Source organism: Bacillus rossius, chromosome 1, assembly GCF_032445375.1.
Source record: "Bacillus rossius redtenbacheri isolate Brsri chromosome 1, Brsri_v3, whole genome shotgun sequence".
Lineage (NCBI taxonomy): Eukaryota > Metazoa > Arthropoda > Insecta > Phasmatodea > Bacillidae > Bacillus > Bacillus rossius.
The window spans coordinates 146,489,877-146,508,918 of NC_086330.1; the positions used below are offsets into that span (position 1 = coordinate 146,489,877).

A 19,042-nucleotide genomic window follows, 5' to 3' on the forward strand; every position below is an offset into this window, starting at 1 on the left:
TGCGTGGCATATTGCCGAAAACTAAAATTAGAGTACGTTGGCCTGTCGTTCTCCATATTACCTGCAACCGGTACAGTAGTTTTTGAAGTTGAAAATTAAAAAAATATAATGGAATGGAAAATAAATATAATAAACAGAAATAAGATTCATTACTAAACGATCATCAGTTTCAATCTGGCTGCATAATTTGGACTTTATTAGTGCAGAAAAATAATATAGAAATACATTTAATTGTATAATTTTTTTCAACAATAATTGGTGGTCGTGCGGATAAAGGCGTCCATAAAAGTGAAATCAAACCAGGTCTATTGGTCGCAAGTTCAATTCCACCTTGAATCAAGTTTTTTTTTCTATTACGGAAATAGTTTAAAATCCCATTATAAGTACTAAGATAAAGCAATTTTACAATATCAGTAGCCTTTATTGAAAAAATATAAAATATGGTGACTACAAAGGTGCCAACTATCGCGCGCTAAACCTTTCTCAGGTTGTATCTGGCTGTAATTTTTTCGTTGTCAAGTTGCAAAGAAATGGTATGATCGCAAGGGTTTTGTTTACAAATTTAAGCAAACGATCATTACTATGGGAGTGGCGCCTCTCCCTTTACTTACTCTATGGTTATAAGGAGGAAGGAAGGGAGACGCCATCGCCATCTTGCAGCGGGAAGACGTTTCTCGGGCTGGGGCGAACCAAAGCCTTGGTTGCCGCCCGAGGAATAGAAGATTCGCGTCATCCGCGATCGTGTACTACTTAGAATTCTCCGCTCTACGAGTTGAGAGAATTGTATCTGGACTAAATAAGTCCTAGATAGGGAGCATCGGCGACATTGAGTGCCAACTTCCGCGTCGGTCCCGTTTTCGTCCCGTAGTGGTTCCAGACAACTGAGGTCAGCGCCAGCTGCGATCGGCCACGACGATTGGTGAGACCGATCCAGATTAAACCAGACTTTCTAGGACGAGAGGGAAGTCGAGTCTTCAGCCAGATACCCGGCTACCTCAGACCTTCTGTAGTTCGCCAATTACAGCTTACAGCGTCCAGTGTTCCAGTGTAGCAGCAGACCACCTGGAGGTCCTGTGAAGAGAGCCTCAAGCCTCCGACAACGTATAGCTAGACCCGGCATGGTATTCAATGTGTTCCAGTGACGTCATTTGCATCTAATTACCGACACCTAGGTTTGACACCTTGGTTGTTCTCGCTTAATCACATGATAACAGTAACTTCACACCCATATTCAAGAACCCATTAAAATCAGATGTTTTTCAGTTATTATTATTTCATTCCAACTGTTTACAATATATATATAAAATGAGTAAAAATACCATTCCAAATGTAATGCAGAAAGTGAACTGTTTGCAAGAAATTACTGATATTTATGTTAGAAAGCTCAAAACATTTTCTAAGTCAGTTTCAAAATGATTTAAATGAACTGTTTTATAATATTTGTATTAAGTGCATGACTATGGATGGACAAATGTTAGACATCAAAAAAAAAGTTACCCTAAGTTAGCAAAAGGATCCTGGATGTTAAATTTTAGTGACCAGTCCTACAGTCGGTTTCATAAAAGTTTAGTGAACAGTCCTACAGTCAATTTCATTGAAGTTTTGTGACCAGTCCTACAGTCAGTTTCATTAATGTTAGGTGACCAGTCCTACAATCAGTTTCATTTAAGTTTTGTGACCAGTTCTACAGACAGTTTCATTGAAGTTTTGTGACAAGTCCTACAATCAGTTTCATTAAATTTTAGTGAACAATCCTACAGACAATTTCATTGAAGTTTAGTGACCAGCCCTACAGTCAATTTCTTTGAAGTTTTGTGACCAGTCCTACAGTCAGTTTCATTAAATTTTAGTGACCAGTCCTACAGTCAGTTTCATTGAAGTTTTGTGACCAGTCCTACAATCAGTTTTATTAAAGTTTAGTGAACAGTCCTACAGTCAATTTCATTAAATTTTTGTGACCAGTCCAACAGTCAATTTCATTGAAGTTTTGTGACCAGTCCTACAGTCAATTTCATTGAAGTTTAGTGAACAGTCATACAGTCAATTTCATTGAAGTTTTGTGACCAGTTCTACAGTCATTTTCATTAAAGTTTGGTGACCAGTCCTACAGTGAGTTTCATTATCAGTCCTACAGTCAGTTTCATTAAAGTTTTGTGTCTTTCAAGACTTATGGTAGGGGTGTAAGAAGAGAGGTGGATGTGAAATATATATTCCCTCCCCCCCCCCCACCCACCCAATAACCAATAAAATATAGAATTCACACCAACAAAAAGAAACTTTTTTAAAGCAAACAGCTGGAAGTTGTTCTATCCCCCTTGCCCATATTCCAAATCAAATTCTGCGTATACTCCTGTCTGTAGACATCCTCGAACATTTGTCTAGAAAAAAGGTTTCATTTATGAATATACTTGTGACTTTTTACATAGCTTGAACATGTAACACATACCTGGAGACAAAATTTGAAATAAAACTTAATCATTACACGAAATACTGACATGATGAAATATCTTCAACCAACACTGCATGTCAAGCCAAGCCTTAAATGATAATCTGTAAAGTACACTACTCAAACAACTTACTTCATAGCAGACAACGTAGATAAAATTCCTTTCAGATATATAAAGCAACCTAATAACGTCATAAGAATGATGAGAACAATGCACTTGAAATGCTTCATACAGACAAGCTTAGTTTATAGACCTCGGTTTTGAAACTATATAACTAGAAGTACTGTACATAAAATGCTTAAACCTGTGTGAAAAAATCTTTGGACAAGAACTCGTTCTCTCTATAAATTTTTTCTTTCTTTTAGTAAAGACTTCTTTACAATAAATACAAAAATGTGTGTAGTCACTTTAAAGTTCCCTATAATTAAAATTTTAATTACTGCAAAATTTGAATATTTCAAGAAGCAAAGAAATGAAAGAACCAAAAAATGTCTTGATGTTGACTCTCCGAAAGAATTAAAATAGTCGACAGCTCAAATACAAAAAAAAAATGATGATGCAGTCATTTCTTGGCAAACATAGTTTTTATAATCAGATATTTCAATCATCCATGACTTTTTCTGTACAGCATTTCCCAAACCATTACGTATAAAATTATGTATAATATCCCTGCTTTTCCAATTTTGTGAAGATACACTTATAAAAAATTATGTCTCTCAAAAGCAATCATTTCTCTAGTTTCTCTGGTTTGTGGTAACAAGTCATGCTTGCATCTGGGAGGTCTTTTTTTTTATTGCAGCCACCTGTGCCATGGTTTCCGTTTACACTGGTTATATACAGGCATGTTTAAAATCTCAAGACTTGTGCCTTCCCTAAATTTTTTATTATAAAGCCTAACATTAGCACAATTAATAATTAAATATCTCTAAATTAAGGAATTAACGTACAAAATATTACTTACAAATTTGTAATAAATGGTTTTGGGAATTTTTTGTAATAAGTTTGCCATTTTACAAAGTTTATCTAGTTGTTTATTTAGTAGGCCCTAACTGTTTTAATAAATACAGTACAGACATGAAACATTATAAAAGCTTTTTTTTAAAATTTAAATATTTATATATTTGCCGAACTCTTGTAATGGGCAGCATCGCTGTCTGAAGGTTGCCTCAGTGTGGGAAGAGGCCTACAGGAGGTTGTGTAATACTCCTTCCTCGAGATGGCAAGCAACAGAAGAGAAGCACTAGGGTTACCTCCTGCCGGTTTATACATGCTGCATCTGGTGAGAGGTGATGGAGATGAGATTCCTGCTGCAGTTATCACCTTAGCAGCACTCATCCGCTTGTTTTTTTCGTGAATGTTTGCATGTAGAAGTCCAAAAAAACTTTAACTATGACTTTTTTCTTCAATGAGTTTGAGACTTTCAGACATTAAATTGATGTGTGGTAGGTATCAAACCTTTCTGTACCATTTTATCTGTATCTCAGTTGTCTGAGCTGTCGTGTAACATGTAAGTGAAAATTTGTTTCAATTAACATCAATGAGCATTCCCAGACACTGCAGACATAAATGTTGGAAATACAATTATTCAGTGATGCTTTGTACGTGTCATGGCCCAACTGTCATTTTTTTTATTATTATTATTATTATTATTTTAATATTATGTAATGCTGGAGATTCAATTCGCTACAAGACTGCACATTGGCCTTAAACAGGGGGTTACATTTTAAAAATTTTATATTAGAATCATTGCACTTGTGACAATGAAACTTTATCTTGGTGTAAAAAAGGTTATTTATGGGCATGTTTAAAATCTCAGACTTGCGATATCCCCGGTTTTTTTAAATTAAAAAGCCTTAAATTATCACAATTAATAATTAAATAGCTCTATTAACTAAAGTAATAAAAATTCAACTTTTTACATAGGCAACTAAAATAATTTAATAAAGCTCGTGTAAATTTTTTTTTTAAAACAAAAAAAAAAATTTAACTAGCACTCACTCTTAAAAATAATAGTTCTGTTTTCATATTTTGTTTTTAACTGTATTTTTAGGAGAAAGAAAAGTGGGAAAATGAGTATTTTCAGAATAATTTTTATACATAAAATGCTTGTTAGAGATTCTTGAAACCACAAAAAGGGCTTGCATTACACCTTTACTTTCATTTCTCTGCCATATAATGTTAGGTTACTGCTCAAATCTCAAAGCTGCCCCATGCACAACAATACGACTGCACACTAGTTCACAGCCTTGGGTTTAGAGGCGATACAGTGCTGGAAACACCAGTGAGCGTCGCACCTATCATCATGCCTCATTAACACATATGCCTCAGACTAGGCAGGCTTCATAAAGACCTTTCATTGCATTAAATTTACATTCTTATCTTATTTTAGTCCAATGACATTGTACTTACATCAGGACCATGTGGATTTTTAACAACCAGTTTATTCCTACACAGTTTTTCAATGGCACTACCACAATTCCTCGCCAGGAACTGGGCATCCTTGCCTTTCTTCTCGTACTGTGGAAGGAAGAGATCTCTAAGTGACAAATTGTGAATAAGGAATACCAAAAATGCATCACCTGATCAGAGAGTTACATACTAATCAACAACTAGTTTGAGAAAATTGAAACATATACACATAATAAAAATAACTCATCAAACAATCAAGCAAAACACAACTCTTGCATTATGTACTTAAGAATATGAAAACTGATAATACTTATAAAAAAAATCACCATGGATTAAATGGATTAGAAAAAATATTTTTGTATTGTTAGAGATTGTATGTCTTAATAAATAGTAAAATTAACACATTTTTACACAAATAATTATGGCACAGTTTTCAAACATACAAAATTTTGCAGATTAAATTTTATTTTTCTGAGTAGTTTTGTCCTGGACAGGCTTTTATTGCAAAAGTGCATCTTCATGTATCAGTCAATATGAGACTATTTTTGGTGAAATAAAATATAAATATTTTTAAGAATAAAGACAATGTAAAAAAAATCTAGTTTTGGAAACAAAATTGATCTAAACATAAAACAGTAAAAGCTTTTATCTATTCATAACAGTGGTGGATCCAGGATTTTGGTTTGGGAGGGGCTTGACCCATCTGAGGCTAGGCTTTATCAAGGCAAACACTAAAACAATAGTGGCCCCAGATGCTTTTGGAGGGGGCTTGAGCCCCTTAGCCCCCCCTCTGGATCCTCTACTGATTCATAATGTATGAAATCAAAAACGGATTATGCTTACCAAGATTGGGATCAAATTGAATGGAGATGCAGTTTCCATGATGAGTTTCATAACGAGGTCACTTTCATAAGAAGCTCCATCTATCACCTGAAAGTAGATTTAAGAGGTGTCACTTTTCATGTGGGGTCCATAGAGTTAAACAATACTGATTGGCCAAAGAGGTGTAACCAATGATAGTTACACAAAGAACTCGCCAGATGGTTATGCTGTAGCAGAATGAACAGTAACAGTGATTAGAAACAGAGGTGCAAAAAGACAGGGATCGCACGCTGGAAAGACCAAAGACTTTTCAAAATTATAAACGTTTATGCCAATTAAGATGAACATAGAATTTTATTCCATTTTTTTTAATATTCATGATGCATCAATACAGATGATACATAAATGTAACTAATATCATACAGAAAATCCAGAGTCCAGGTTTAAGATATCCTATTTTATCTATAAAAAAGCAAGATAAAAAATTGCTCTACACATATCAAAATAGCTAACCATAAAAAAACAAAATGCAATACCATGTTTTACATTTTAATATTTTTTATTATTATTATTTCAAAATCCTGCTGCAGTTGGGCACAAGACCAGTGGCAAATAGCGCTGTCTACTTTTTCCTGACCCTCCTCACGAACTGTACCACATTCATCACCTTCTCTTCCTCCAAACTATTCCAGTCCCTTATCATTATTTTCTCTCTTAAGACTTTTCTTGTGTTTCTCCTCCTCCTATATTCCCCCTCTCTATCTATCCTGTCTCCCCAGCCACTGACCCCATCCAGTACCTTGTACTTCCTGACAAACCTCTCTGTGCACCTTCTTTCCTGTAGACTGTCTTACCCCAATTCCTTCATTAGTTCTGAGGGTTTAATTATTTTCTCTCCACATTTATTACTTTCTCTTCTCCTCCACTTCCCCTTTACCCACCAAACTTCCCTTCTCTGTACTCCTTCTATTTCTTGCTTAAGCAGCCCTGAATAAGGGTCCCACACCGCCGCCGTGTATCAGAGCATGATGGGGTAGGCCTTCTCTTTCAGCACAATACTTCCTCCCCTTAATAACCACCCCAGCATACCCAAGGGTGCCTGCATTTCTTCACAACTTTCCCCACATTTCCTTGGAGCACTATCCCCCACATACTTACAACTTTCTGTCTCTCCTTATCACCTCTCCCCTCCAATGATAGTCTTGGTGAATCTGACCACCCTTGTCTTACCCACATTAATTCTCATTTTGTTCCTTTCTGCTCATTCTCCAATCTGTCCAAGTTCTCCTGCAATCCTCCCACTTCTGCATCCCCATATATAAAACAGTCATCTGAAAAAAGGTGCAGTCACCCCAGTACACTGCCCTGTGATACCTCAGATGTAACACTGCCGTCCTCCGACACTTTGTTTCCTACTCATACTGATTGTTTTCTGTTTGTCAGGTAGTCCCCAATCCCCCTCAGCACCCTCCTATCAATTACCACCCCTCCTGCATCAACTTAACATAAGACACCTTATCAAATTCTTTTTCAAAGTCAATAAAGCAAGCATCGATCTGCCTTCCCATCTACTCCCTGCACCAGATCTCCTAGCAATCCCACCAGCTGCACTTCACATGATTAGCCCCTCCTGAACCCATGCTGCCTCTCATCCAATCAGTGCCTCTTTACCATCACCCCCACTACATGCCTGTGTACTGTTTTTTTCCATATTTTTCCCTATTGCTGAAGTTAGACTCGCCGGTCTGTAGCTTGCTGGGTACTATTTCTTTCCCCCTTTCATATACACAGGAAATACCACGGCCTCCTCCCATTCCTGTGGGATTTTTCCTTCCGCTGGTGATCTATTGAAAATCACCCACAGGAACTTTACCATGGCTTTATCATGCAGTGTCCTATACAATCCTTCCCAATCGCTTTTCTCTTATCTAGACCTTTCATTATCACACATATAAATACAAGAAAAACTCAACTGTAGTTACCCCTTTTCAAGCAAAAACCAAAAAGTTAATCCATATAAATTTGATATAATTATATTGATAGTTTTTTATTATTGAATTTCCACTTATATTATTATTGAATATTTGTCTGTTTGTTTGTTCGAGCATCACCAAAAACTTGTGGACTGATTTTGATATTTAAAAGCTTATGATTAGAATTAAAATTGGTATATATATTTTATCTCACTACGATGACGGGAGCCCGAAATATAACAATAAAACCATATTTTTTCACAACCAAGTGCAACCAATATAAGGTGATAACATTTTTATTACATGTGATGATGAAAAGGGAAAAAAAAGTTCACAGTGTAATTATTAGCCTGGAGAGACACAATAGTCTTCTTTATTTCCTCCACCGCTACCCTCACCCGTTCCCCATAATGCTCTGCTTCCTGCACTTCCCCTGGCCTAAACACTGCTGCCTATCTCAAATACAGACGGATACTGTTTGGCCTTCTCCTTATCCCACACCACAACTTTACATTCTGCTCTCGCAGCACAGGTATCTCTGCCCTCTTGCCCTTAGTGTTTCTGATGAACCCACACCTATTCTGCCAATTTTGATCACCCTGGTGAAAAGAATAATATACTGCAAAGTTCCACCATATCTGACCATTGAGCCTGTTAGTTACTATTTATTCATCCCAAAACTAGCAATTAAAATCTCCCAGAACAGTTGAAATATGTGACACTTGTCTTGTTCTGAAAGAAACCTTATATCGAAACCATTTCAATATAGCAATGTTATATCCATCAAGGAGCTAAAGTTGCATTTTAATTTTTTTTCAGTTAGCCTCTGTGGAATATTCTGTAATATACATAAATTTTCCATATATTAATATTATTTTTTTGTTTTCAAGTAGTATGCTATTAGTATTGCTAGTGTGAATTACTGCCAAATTCAAACTGTATAACATTCAATGAATGAAACAAAAAATATAACATACAGATTGAATTTTATCAAACATATTAATATTTTCATTAATTAGAAAACTCTTGTAACAATCCTGATTAAACCAACATCTTTTTATGCTACCAGCATGTTATCTATGAGAGCATGGCATACATTTTATATTTTTAAATTTCTTGCTTACTATAAATCATAGTAAGAGCAGCCATTAAAATGTTAAAACAACCAAACAAGATAAGTATATGCATTTTCTTGACCATTAACTCTGTACATATAACTAAATGCAATAAGTAGAAAACTTCATTGTATTAATACAATTTTTTTGATGTGTAAACATCTTAGCTCTCTGTAAACAAAATTTGGTAGGATTAATGTTGTGAAAATAGAACAAAAATCGATGAACAGAAATGATGGACAAATATGGCGGACTAAAGTGTAGCAACATAACCTGTATATAGATAGGGTCAATCCATGTGAAATCAACCAGTGCTCTAAACCTTACCATTTCAGATTTTGTTAATTTTTGGTACGCTTGTTGTATCCATGGAACAGTTGAAAAATACAAAATTTTAAATTTTTTTGGCTAGTAGTTTTTGAGTAATAGCCATTCAAAAAAGTAAAAAAAAAAAATCATATTTTTTTGCAATATTTGGAAACAGTAAAAATTTTATTACTTCAAAACTATTAGGTCTAGAGAGCTCAAACTTGTTTTATTCTCTTCAGTATTTAATGGGCTTTAGCCTGATATATAATTAGGCTGTCATCCTTCAACTTACATTTTTTTCAAAACAATTAAAAAAATATTTTTGAAAATCTCTAAAACACCATTTTTAATTTTTTTTTCCGAAAAATATATGTTTTTTGTATACTAATAGGCTACCTCTATACCAAGTTTCATAATGGACCAACAATGGACTCATCTAAAAAAATATTGTTTTAATAGTGCTTAAGCCAAATTTGTTGATAAATGTCACCAAAGAGTGAGCATTTAATATTAGGTTTTTTAAATGCAAATAGAATCTAATTTTATTACTGAATAATCAGAATGTATACATTTTGTACTTAAGCCATCAAAATGTTTTATTAATATACAAATTGTAAGTTTTAATGTGTTTGTAAGAATAGCTAAATTATATAATTTTTTATTTTTTTTTTGCAAATGTTGCTTTCACTATGAAAAAGATTCCCAACATAACCTGTACATTTCTGTGGCTCTCTTGTTTATCCCAGTCAGTTGTTGTAGGACTGTGAACTTTATGGTTGTCTACATATTTTTAATGTGTTGAATGTAAATTATTTGAGTGCATACTTTTTTCAAAGTGTCAAGACTGTTATTTGTTTAGAGTTAACTATTATTAGCATTTGTTATAAAGCTAAATATTTCTTTTTAATTCCTAAAAATGGCAAACAAACATCAAAAAAAAAACTGGTGTACTTATAAAGTTAAATGTTGTAACCCCTATAAGGAACGAAACCATCTGAAATTGGAGAAAAAATATCTCATAAATGTGACAGATAGTATGTGTTCTTTAAATACAGACATTAAAATGGGTATGAAAATATGTAACAAATTGATGATAGCTGGTTCAGGGCTAAACAATTTTTATTTAGATGGATCACCTCTTAAAACATATCACACTTTTCTAGCAAAAATTATGTGTAACCCTCCAGCCCCTCATTGTTACATGAATGAATGCATAAAGTGTCCAGGGACAGCATACCTGAAAGAAGCATTGGCTGAGATATTTAAAAACGAGGTAATTGATGAGGTAACATACAAGCAATGGGTGACAGTAGACAGATGTATTATGGAAACAGTTGTGAAAGAAATTGATGATTTCATAGAAGATTTTATAGAAGGTCAAATAAAACTGAAAACCCATTCATTTATTGCATTACAACAGAAAGATTGCTACTTAGAATGTAAGGAAAATCTGGCGGAAGGTGAGGTTATCGTTAACTGTGACTTTGCAGAAAATTATTCATTTGTATTGCAGGACGAAGTACAATCATATCACTGGACGAACAGCCAAGCCACACTGCACCCATTTATTGTATGTTATAAGTGGCAAGAAAAACTACGACATGCGGAGTATGTGTTCATTTCAGAGTGTTTGCAACACAATACAATAGCATTCTATGCTTTTCAAAGAAAAATTATAAATACTGAAAGATACACTACCATTTGAACTAAGAAAAATCACTTACTTTTCTGATGGCAGTGCTGCGCAGTATAAAAATAGAAAGAATTTTTTAAACTTGTGCCTACACAAGAATGATTTTCAAGTTGAAGCAGAATGGAAGTTCTTCGCTACATCACACGGCAAGAGTGCCTGCGATGGATTAGGTGGCACAGTTAAAAGACTAGCTTCCAAAGCTAGTTTACAAAGACCATACAATGACCAAATACTTACACCAAAGCAGCTTTTTGAGTTTGCCAATCACAATATTCCGGGTATAGACTGTGAATACTGCACAGCTGATGATTACGATGCAGCTGAAAATAAACTTTTTCCGAGATTCAACAATTCAAAAGCAATTGAAGGTACTCACAAACTGCATACGTTTATACCGATTTCTGAAAATCGTCTTCTCACAAAGTCATTCTCATCAAGTGCACAAAGTGTGACAGAAATTGTAACAAAAGTTGATTACTTAACACCTACAGATTTACAGAAAATTGACTCTGGATATGTTACAGTAGTCTACGACAAATCATAGTGGCTTGCTTGTATTCTTAAAAAAAATGGTGAAAATGAATTTACAGTTAGCTTTTTACATCCTTAGGGGCCATCTCCTTCATTTTTTTACCCCAAAACAAATGACATACTAACAGTACCCAGTAATTCTATTCTAGGAGTAGTGAATCCTGTGACAGCAACCGGAAGAGTGTACACATTAAGTAAAACTGAAATTAGTGTGTCATCACATGCTTTAGAAAATTTTTTAAGAAATCAAGATTGAGTAAAAGTGTAAAACAAAATTAAATAAACTTGCTATATTACTTTACTAATACAATTTGTGACATTTACTTTCTAGTAATTATGACAACAAAAATTATTTGCAAAATAATTCAAATACTCTTTCATCCTGAAAATTGGTAAGTAAACAGCATACTAGTGTATGTGTATTTTAGATATGTATTAAAAGCTTTTATGCTTTTTTCTTCAGTTATGCATTTATTTTTAAGAAATATTGTAGTGGCTGATATTACAAACACATTAAAATTTTTAAATATTAAATCAATAAGCAACATTTTTCCTTATTAGTTCAATAAGTATACATTTGATTACCTATTCAGTTACATAACTTTGATTTAATTCGTATTTAAAAAAAATTAATATTAAATTCTCACTCTTGGGCAACATTTATCAGTAAATTTTGGCTTAAGCACTATTAAGACTTTATTTTTTTTAGACGAGTCCATTGTTGGTCCATTATGAAACTTGGTATAGAGGTAGCCTTTTAGTATACAAAAAACATATATTTTTCCAAAAAAAAAAAAAAATTAAAAGGGGTGTTTTGGCGATTTTCAAAAATATTTTTTTATTTGTTTTGAAAAAAAAATGTAAGTTGAAGGATGACAGCCTTGTTATATATCAGGTTAAAGCCCATTAAATACTGAAGAGAATAAAACACGTTTGAGCTCTCTAGACCAAATAGTTTTGAAGTTATATATTTTTACTGTATCCAAATATTGCAAAAAATATGTTTGTTTTTTTTGAATGGCTATTACTCAAAAACTATTAGTCCAAAAATTTTAAAATTTTGTATTTATCAACTGTCCCATGGCTACAAAATGTGTACCAAAAATCATTCAAATTTAAAGGGGTGAGGTCCAAATTAATTTTTTTATTAGTTGATTTCACATGGAATGACCCTATTATAGTCAAATTCATAACAATTAAAGTACATACCAAACATGTTGGTGTGCCAAATAAAACTTCATGATAGTGAAACTACACTGGAATATATTTGGTAAAGTAATACAGTCATTGTAAAAGGTAATCCCAAGTTTTAAAAAATGTCAGGAAATTGGCATTACACTGTTGATAATACATAGTCTCCTCCCAAAACAGAAATTGTCACAAATTGTTGTGTGCTGGTTAACTTGAAGGGATGAGGTTCAAATCTCGCCACTGGGAAATATTTTTTAGTTTTTTTAAATAACATAATATAATAATAATGTTGAATCAGCTCAAGAAAGTTAAGGTTTGATTGTAGAGCTTACAGATTGATTTCAATCGTTTAAGCAAAAACAAATTTACAAACACATATTTAGAGTTACAATGTGTGATTTAAAATGTTTCAGGTTTATATTTTCGCTATGCTTTACAGAACCAACAAAATGATATATATCTTTCACACCATGTTTCTCAAAACACAATTTTCCTGGCTAATAAATTATACTTTTTAAAGTTGCTATTATATTTTCTTATGATTATTCAAGTTTACAAAATATATTCCAGGATAGTTTAACTACCATAAAATTTACATTGGCACACCAATACTCTTAGTACATCCCCCAATATTCGCAAAACATGCACGGGTGCATGTTGCCAAATGTGGATCCGCCATCTTGGTGACTTCAGCTCATGGCTATAGCAGTTTCTGCATGTGTGCGCTCTGGACTTTCAACCTATTAATTTTCATTGTGTAATGCACACTTGTTTCATCACATTTTTGGTGCATACTAAAATTTCACCAACACGCCTAAAGGAGTATAACCTCAAAAACGCAGGTGATAATAATTCCGGTACAGGGGGAAATGTCACATGTTTAGCGTTGAGGCATTTAAATGTGACACGTTCAGTACTCCTGTTGTTTCACTAGCCCTGAGAAATCAATAGTACTATCTTGTTAAGGCCGTCCCTGGTCCAGCGACTTGATAGGGAATTGGAGGTTAAAAAGTGTTTTCTACATCTTCTACAATTTTTCAAATAAAAATTTCGTACTTGGCTTGTTTGCTGCAGTTTTACAACAGAAATCATCTGTCAGATTAAAATTGTAGAAAAAATATTGATAAGTATTTTATTTTACGTTTTTAAAATTAAGGAAAACCGAAAAAGTGGTCTAAAAAACAGGCTGTAAGATAAGCAAATATTTAGAGTCTGCAGAATTTTTCCTTTTAAAGTAAAGATAAAAAAAGTAAGCGGTGGCATACTGCTAACTTTATTAGAACAAGAAATATTTCGTATTTTGCATTTTCAGCTATTTTTTCTGGCCGCGAGTAGGTTCACTTGCGCCTGTCTTGCGCGCGGGAGCGTGCAGCCGGCTGCCCTGTTGCCATTACTTCGGACCCATCTTCGGCTAACGGAATCTGACCCCACCTCCTCCGTGCCAGTAAATAATCTGAATGGTGCGGAGTACTGTGTCAACGACGAGAAGAAAGCTAAGAACAGTGCTATCAATTCAGAGATGCATGGATGTGCTGCGAAAAGCGAAAGGTTTGAAGAGAAGGTGAACCCAAATTTTTTATAGTTTTAATTATTTCTTCCATTTACTGTAAAGTGTGTTAGGGCAAAAAATATTTTGTGCCATAATGTGCTTTACAAAACTTCCAATTTTTTTCAATTTGAAATGTAATCAAGTGACGCTTTGCAAACTAAACTATCCTGATTCAAGAAATGTGTTTATTTTTATGTAAGTATAAGTTAGGCAAAAAATCCTCAGCTTAAAAGTAAGAGTAAACAAACAGATCTACGTGGAAAATTATATTTGATAAGCATGAAAACAAGTTAATTTTCAACCGACTTAAAAAAAGGAGGTTCTCAATTCGGTTATATTGTTTTCATTCACGTGAGTATTATACTGTCCAAGCCAAATTGTTAGTTACAATTAGCCAACTTTTAAATTAATTGCTGCTTATAAAAAATATTGTGCCTTACAATTCAATATATATTATTTCAGTTCCTATGTGTAAGACTTTAAAAATTAACATGGCTACGTTGGGGAATTCAACCCATATTCAGCGGCAAACTTAATTTCTTAGCACCATTCGTTACTCCGTCAATAATTTTTACTTAATTCGTCTACCCTGAGAATCTCAGTGCACTAGCTCTGAGATAGCAAAAATTTGGACATAGTTTCTCCCTTCCCCCCCCCCCCCTCCTTTTTTGTTGGAGTTCAAGACAATGTGAACCAAAAGTGGAAACTTGAAACTTGTACCTTAGATAGGTTAAATATATTTTACATATTTTGGAACAACTTAGATCCGCTGTGCGAAAAGTTTCATAATAGATTTCATACTTGCATGCTAAGGTTTACATTAAATAAAAGGCTCAGTAGATTAAGCAGCCGGTAGGTACATATACCATTGTATTATTACATAACATTTTAAGTTGTTCTGTTCTTCGGAGGAGAAAGAATAATTGTAAATTTTTAGACGACTTTCTGAATGTAACTTAAAGATAAATCCCTTTATCAGGCATTATTTTGTTTTTACTTAGGAAGCTACATTGAATGAATCCACATAGCAATGAGACAACAGTTTGAAAATCTTATTAGTTGCCTAAAAATGAGTATTTTATTTAATTTTAATATACCAATATTAGTCACAAAAAAATGGAAAATGTATTGGGGTGTGCGGTTTTCGTAAACACGAATAGTTGCGCAGTTATTTATGAACTATTCACATTCGGAAGTCGAATATCAAAGATTAAAATTGCCAATATTTACAGGCACATCTGTAGTTGCTGGTTGTTACTCAGGTGAAGCCAAACTTCTCTTTTTTTCATAAGATATTATAGTCGTCATTGCTTATTTGCCGATATACAGTAGGCTCTTAATCATACGACACTTCACGATTCCAGGTAAAAGCATCGTTATTGTCATTTGGACTAGTTTTGACCATCCCCGATCTAACCTAATAAAAACATTTTTTTTCTTGAATCCGTATTCAACCTTCTCTAGCATTAAAATAATACACTGTTATATCTAACTATTTATTTCCCTTAATAGATGGCTGTCTTATGAAAAAACACTGATAACCTACAAGTACATGTAGGACCTGAATTGATACCAAAACAATCCGTGACACGTGACCGTTCGTCTGGCAGCTAGCATCTACGGGAACAATATCAGCATTCAAATAATGCAGGGTATATTTTACGCAATGTTACCTCACACACTGTGTGTATGGCAGTCCTCACCGCCGCTATGTGCCCAGTCGTATTGTGACGCTCCGCAAAAACGGTTGCTTTTTTCGTTATGATAATAATACGTGGAAGTAAAAATGGCAGTTACTGTTATAGACTCTGGTTTCTACCTACTGATTACTTTTTGGTAACCAATGAACGTTTTAAGATAAACACGTTTTAAATAGCGAAACTAAACAGATTTACATACAAACACATTTATAAATATACGCGTTACAAGATGATAACACCATCTCTTAGCACTCGCCACCCACGACCGTGCTACCACATTCGTGAAATGTCAGCCTTCACGTGACACTCCTGGAAAGAGATCTAGAGAACTATCAGGAGATTGCCGCTACTTTCGGGCAGCTGGAGGAATGTCTGCCTCAAGTGGTGTGGATATGTACGTGTGAGGACGCCCAGTGACAACACGAAACGAAGCGCTGAATCTCAACAGTGGGCCGTCGACCTTGGGTAGCTAACACAAGCTGGCTGGTAGTATAGTTCTCTTGAAGAGGATCTCAACACGCGGCACCCATGAGTGCAACAAGTTATTTTCCAGCCTACTTCCTTCAAATTTTACAAATTCCCAACTCCTCCCCCCCCCCCCCCCCCCCTCCGTTATTCATTGCGGGCATGGAATTTGGATTTGGATTTTAATTTTAAAAAGTACAACACTGCACTTTTTAATATTTATATCTGAGAAATGTGCATATTAATTATGTTTACATTGCTTCAATAGGTTAATAAACATGGTAAAATTTTCACTTTGTCTGCAAAAGTTAATATAGTATTACTATTTTCACTACATGTGTTCTGTTTTGTTGTGTATCTATCTAAGTGAAAATGTAAGATAATTTTTCGACCTTGAAATTATTCGCAATAAATTAAAAAAAATTCCTGTTCGATTCAAAATTTTCGACCACCAAAATACACTATTCGCACAACCCTATAATGTGATAAGATTTGTGTAGTTAAATATGTGTACATGTGATTTGCATAAGTTTTCTTAACGCTACTACTACGATGGTTTTTTTTTTAAATTTAGTTTCTGCAAAGACAACTTTCCAAGAAAATGATAGAGAATGAAAAAAAAAAAAAAAACTAGCTATTGCCATAGGGAACGTAGAAAATGATACACCACATATTAGTGTCGTAGGGGACGGCGGTTGGAATAAGAGGACTGACTGACATAGTTTCAATTTAAGTGGAGTGGTGAGTTATCTTCCTGTTTACACCAATGCTTATTACTCTATAGTCTGTTGTTCATAAAATAAAATATTTCAGTACTTATAACATCCAGTCAAAATGTGCATATTAACTTCTTTTTTTCTTTTAAAGAATTGCATTATCAGAGCCGAAACAAACCAACTCTTGTACCTGGGAGTGAAAAGAAAGTATTGCTTCGCATGCGAATTTGCAAGACTCAAAGACAAAAAGGTGAATGAACATCTTTTCTTTAAAAAATATAGTGGTCAAAGCACTGTAATGGAACAAACTATAATAGTAGAAGGGTTCTGCGGGAGTGTTGAGCAGCACTTGTTAAAATACTTACTTTGGTGACGGAGATTCAGTGTTTACTCTAGAATAAAGCAGCGAGTTCCTTACGGAAGGGAAGTCATAAAAATTGAGTGTGCAAACCACATTGTAAAAAAACCATTTTCACAAATTTTCCAGAAATATGTCATTTCCACCATCTGCGCGTCGTTTGCTTGAATCAAGAATAGTAAGATTAAAATCCGGCAATCGAAATTGCTGGAACAACTCTTTTTGGTACATCTATCGTTCGATTGAAACTTGACATAAAAAATGGTCCTCATCATGTATTCGGTTGTCATGAAAACTGCCGTGTAGAATACTGAAAAAGAAAAAAATACCAATGAAAATTTTGTGACATTTGTGAAAGATTCGGGGATTATGGAAGCTATTGAAAAGGCTTTTGATCCTATGGTAATGAAATCTGATAGACTCGTACTTAACAAAACTAAAAATCAGGTTGAGCGATATATGAGTATGTAAGCTAAGTTTTCAGATGGAAAACGGGTAAACTTTGCTAAAAGAGGCTCTTATCACGCTCGTTGTATGGGAGCTGGACTGGCCCATGTCAGAGGTCTTAGGTGGCACTTCATCCCATGGAAAAACAAATTTGGTCGAAGCCCAGGAAAAAACTTCCAAACAGTTTTAAAAATTAGCTGTCTCCAGTATGAAGATGGCCCTCCAAATAAAAAGAGACGACCAAACAACACTCCTGGTCCTGATTTGGAGTATGGTCCAAGTGCTGAAGACATTTTGTGTCCTGAAGACGTGTTGAGTCCTGAAGAACTTGATACAAAGATGAAGTTTATCCTCGAAAACCTGAATCGGGATGCAACAACATTAAAAAATATTCATGAGTTGGAAAGAAGGAAGTACTGTTGGTCAACACGAGAACACTAAATGGAGGGATGCTTCTATGAACAGACTTACAGCATATAGTTTCGGTTTTGTGGTAAAAAGAACACATACATCCTGTCACTGTCTAGTAAAATAAATTTTGTATCACAGGGAGATTAATTCCAAAGCCGTTCAGTTTGGACGAGTTAACGAAAATGTGGCTAAGAATATGTATTCCAAACTAAAAAATGTCGAAGTCGAAGATTGTGGCTTTTTTTTTTTTTGTACACCCAAGCTTTTCATTTCTCGGAATATCTCCAGATGTACTAGTGGCAGACGATGGTTTGCCGGAAGTTAAATGCTTATTTTCAGCTGGGGACGATAAATTAAAGGACTATATTTCAAAAAAGAAAAAAAAGTTTATCGAAGAAAAACTTGGAGATTTGCGTCTAAAGAAAACCCACTTTTTTTTTTTTTTTTTTTTTACCAGATTCAAGGTCAACTTGGCGTCTGCAGTAGAAATATTACGACTTTGTAGTTCATACGAAAAATGATTTCCATGTTGAAAGAATTTTGTTCGACAAAGAAATTTGGGAAAAACTCATGCTGTCAAAGCTACAACAGTTTTTGCGGAGTGCTTACTTCCAGAGATAGCAGATCCATTAAATACCCGAAGACTAAATGTGCGAAAGCCTGACTTTGTAAAAGAAGCTCAAAAATCACTAAAGAAAAACATAAAACAGATTACTTCAGTTTTGGTTTCCTAAATGTTATGCATGTTTTCTTCTGTTTTTGACATAGTCCTAATATAACAGTGTATATAATATTATGATAATATTTTGATTGTAAAAGCAATACGATTTTTTTTTAGAATTTGGGTTATCAAACACATACTTTATGTTTATTTGTAGATTAAATTCGAACTTATTATAAATTTAT

At 34.3% G+C, this 19,042-nt stretch overlaps 1 protein-coding gene across 1 annotated transcript in view; it reads right to left on the reverse strand.

Moving 5' to 3' along the window:
• The window catches only part of LOC134546257 (nuclear RNA export factor 1-like), an 84,194-nt gene that overhangs the window by 45,649 nt on the left and 19,503 nt on the right, over nucleotides 1–19,042 (reverse strand). Inside the window, exons 3-4 of the mRNA XM_063388957.1 lie at nucleotides 5,700–5,786; nucleotides 4,857–4,964 (exon numbers count right to left, since the gene is read on the reverse strand). Coding sequence (XP_063245027.1) covers nucleotides 4,857–4,964; nucleotides 5,700–5,786 — 195 coding nt within the window. The remainder of the gene's footprint in view (nucleotides 1–4,856; nucleotides 4,965–5,699; nucleotides 5,787–19,042) is intronic.